At 45.6% G+C, this 2,500-nt stretch overlaps 1 protein-coding gene across 1 annotated transcript in view; it reads left to right on the top strand.

Annotated features, from left to right (window-relative positions):
• Positions 1-2,500, top strand: part of nbeal2 (neurobeachin-like 2) — a gene marked incomplete at its 5' end in the record, with an annotated part of 29,739 nt that overhangs the window by 308 nt on the left and 26,931 nt on the right. The window contains 8 exon segments of the mRNA XM_066683211.1: positions 327-414; positions 417-485; positions 636-738; positions 825-978; positions 1,373-1,519; positions 1,695-1,854; positions 1,979-2,067; positions 2,231-2,500. The exon segment at positions 2,231-2,500 is cut by the window's right edge and continues 39 nt beyond it. Of these exon segments, the coding sequence (XP_066539308.1) occupies positions 327-414; positions 417-485; positions 636-738; positions 825-978; positions 1,373-1,519; positions 1,695-1,854; positions 1,979-2,067; positions 2,231-2,500 (1,080 nt within the window).

The raw sequence follows: 2,500 nt of genomic DNA, 5'->3' as shown, positions 1-2,500 counted from the left end.
CTCTCTTTCTCTCTCTCTCTCTCCTCTCTTTCTCTCTCTCTTCTTTCTTCTCCTCTCTCTCCCCTCTCCTCTCTCTCTTTCTCTCTCTCTTCTTTCTTCTCCTCTCTCTCCCTCTCCTCTCTCTCTCTCTCTCTCTCTCTCTCTCTCTCCTCTCTCTCCTCTCTCTCCTCTCTCTCTCTCTCTCTCTCTCTCTCTCCTCTCTCTCTCTCTCTCCTCTCTATTCTCTCTCTCTCTCTCTCTCTCTCTCTCTCTCTCTCTCTCTCTCCTCTCTCTCTTCTCTCTCCTCTCTCTTCTCTCTCCTCTCTCTCTCTCTCTCTCTCTCTCAGATTCCCAGCCGTATGATGGACATGAGTGTGTTGATGGCGTGTCAGTTGTTACTAGATCAGATTTCCAGTGAAGAGAACTCTGCTTTGCTCTGCAGCTTTATCAGCACTTGCTTTTTGACTTCCGCATCTGGAGCCACTGCCACTTCGCCGTGTGCCTCGGTAAAAACAATGGAAAATTATTCATTGTGGAAATATAATTTACTTTGGTTCCTGCTTCTAGAGACATTCCGCTGTAATCAACACCACTGTACACATCAGTATTTATTTATGAGCACCTGCTCGTGTGTGTGTGTGTGTGTGTGTGTGTAGGTCACATGCAGTATCTATCCTCAGTGCTGAAGGAGAGTAAACTGAGGACTCGCAGGAAGTACGGAATTCAGTACATCCTGGACTCCATTCGTGCACACTACAGGTAGCTCTGCGATCTTTGTATAAAGTCAGTAGTATATATTATATTACATAAATAAAGTAAAATTAAATGTACATATGTGTTTACAGTGTGGAGAGAGACGGCAGTGCTCTGTCTGAGGAGAAACAGACGGTGCAGACGTCGCTGTTTACTCTGCTAAATGATTTCCTGCTGAAATCTCCCTCCACTGAGGAACTGCATAGTGTCCTGAATTACACTGCAGTAATGCAGGACCCACAACAGGTATGGAACTGTCAGTCTAACGCTCTCACGACTGTCTAACTCTCTCTCTCTGTCTGCCAAACAGCATCAAGAGTTCCCTATCTAGGCGTTGAACTAGAGGTTCCCAAATTAGAAAACAAGGTTTACTGAACTAGGGGTCGACGTTTCCCAACGTACAGGGTTCTTAAACTAGAGATCAAGGTTTCCAAACTAGGGTCACATGTTCTAAAACTAGGGATTAAGGGTTCTCAAATTAAAGAACAAGGGCTGATAAATTGAGGTTTAGGATTTCCCAAACTAGGGATTAAGGATCTACAAGCTAGAAGTCAAGGGTTCTCCAAATTAGCATCCAGGGCTCCCAAACTAGGGATCTACTGTTCCCAGTCTAGAGGTCTTCTCTCTCTGTTCTCTGTAGGTGGTGAAGGTGCTGGAAGTGTTGTACTCAGTGTTGAGGAGTAATCCTCAGGTTCTCTCAGTTATGCTGGACTGGGGAGTGGAGCAGTTCTACTATCTGCTGTTCAAACCCACTTTTGGAGATGAAGCTCGAGAGAAGGTTTTCAGGGTGAGAATAAACATCAACTTTACTTTTCCCTACTGCTCTACATCCGACAGCAATTGACAGTAACTGGTTTATCTCCCGTTTATCTCACTTTAAAGAGTCACAAAATAGGGGTTGTAAACTTTTAGCAGCAGCGTATGTTCAGTTTCTGGTCTGTGAATGTTTGTATCATCTGCAGGTTCTGTATAAAGTTCTAAAAAGTGAACGGGTTCCTGAGCGAAGCAAACAGCGAGTCAAACTCAGAGAGTCCAGCTACCTTGGCCTCGTCTGCTTCCTGGAGGAAATCCCCGTCACCATGACGACCATTCGCTGCCTGTATGAGCAGGTGCTAGCCACAGGTAGAACACCTGAGGAACATCTGATTAACGGCCAAATGTAACGTTAGCGTGAACAGAGGTGTACAGCCTCTTTTTCACTGTGTTCAGAAGGATGTTCATGCGCTTGTGTTTATGTCCGGTACAGATCCTTCTCCGAGTTTCCGAGACCTGTTGACGGTGGTCTATCTCTCCCACCGAGCTGATCTCTCCAGCCGACTGGACATCTGTCGCAAGGTGAGTGACAACACCATTCCAGATTTTTTTTTTAAAAAAACCTAACCCTGAAAAGCTTTCTAAGCAAATTAAGAGATTCCAATTCAAATATTTTTGTGAGTACATTTTAAATCGATAGACACTACTACCATGAATATAATTTCACTGTGTTGTGATTGTCCAGTTGTTCAACCTCATATACTCCATCGAGGACTGTTCGAAGCAGTTGGCCCGGCAGCCAGGCTGGCAGGACATCCTCACCAAGCTGTACGTCAAAGAGTCGTATGAATCCCGGGTCATCAGCCAGTCCAACACCAACCATCAAACTTCCCTAGAAACACACCAGACCCGGCCTATCCTCCGCCGGGAAGACAGCATTGTGGAGGAACCTCGGAACAACATCTTCATCCCTTACAACTCATGCCATGAGGAAGAGGAGGAAGAGGAAGAGGAG

The sequence above is a fragment of the Hoplias malabaricus genome, chromosome 10, assembly GCF_029633855.1.
Source record: "Hoplias malabaricus isolate fHopMal1 chromosome 10, fHopMal1.hap1, whole genome shotgun sequence".
In the NCBI taxonomy this organism is placed as follows: Eukaryota; Metazoa; Chordata; class Actinopteri; order Characiformes; family Erythrinidae; genus Hoplias; species Hoplias malabaricus.
The sequence above is the reverse complement of the archived record's forward strand: the minus strand, read 5'-3'. Positions and strand labels throughout refer to the sequence as shown.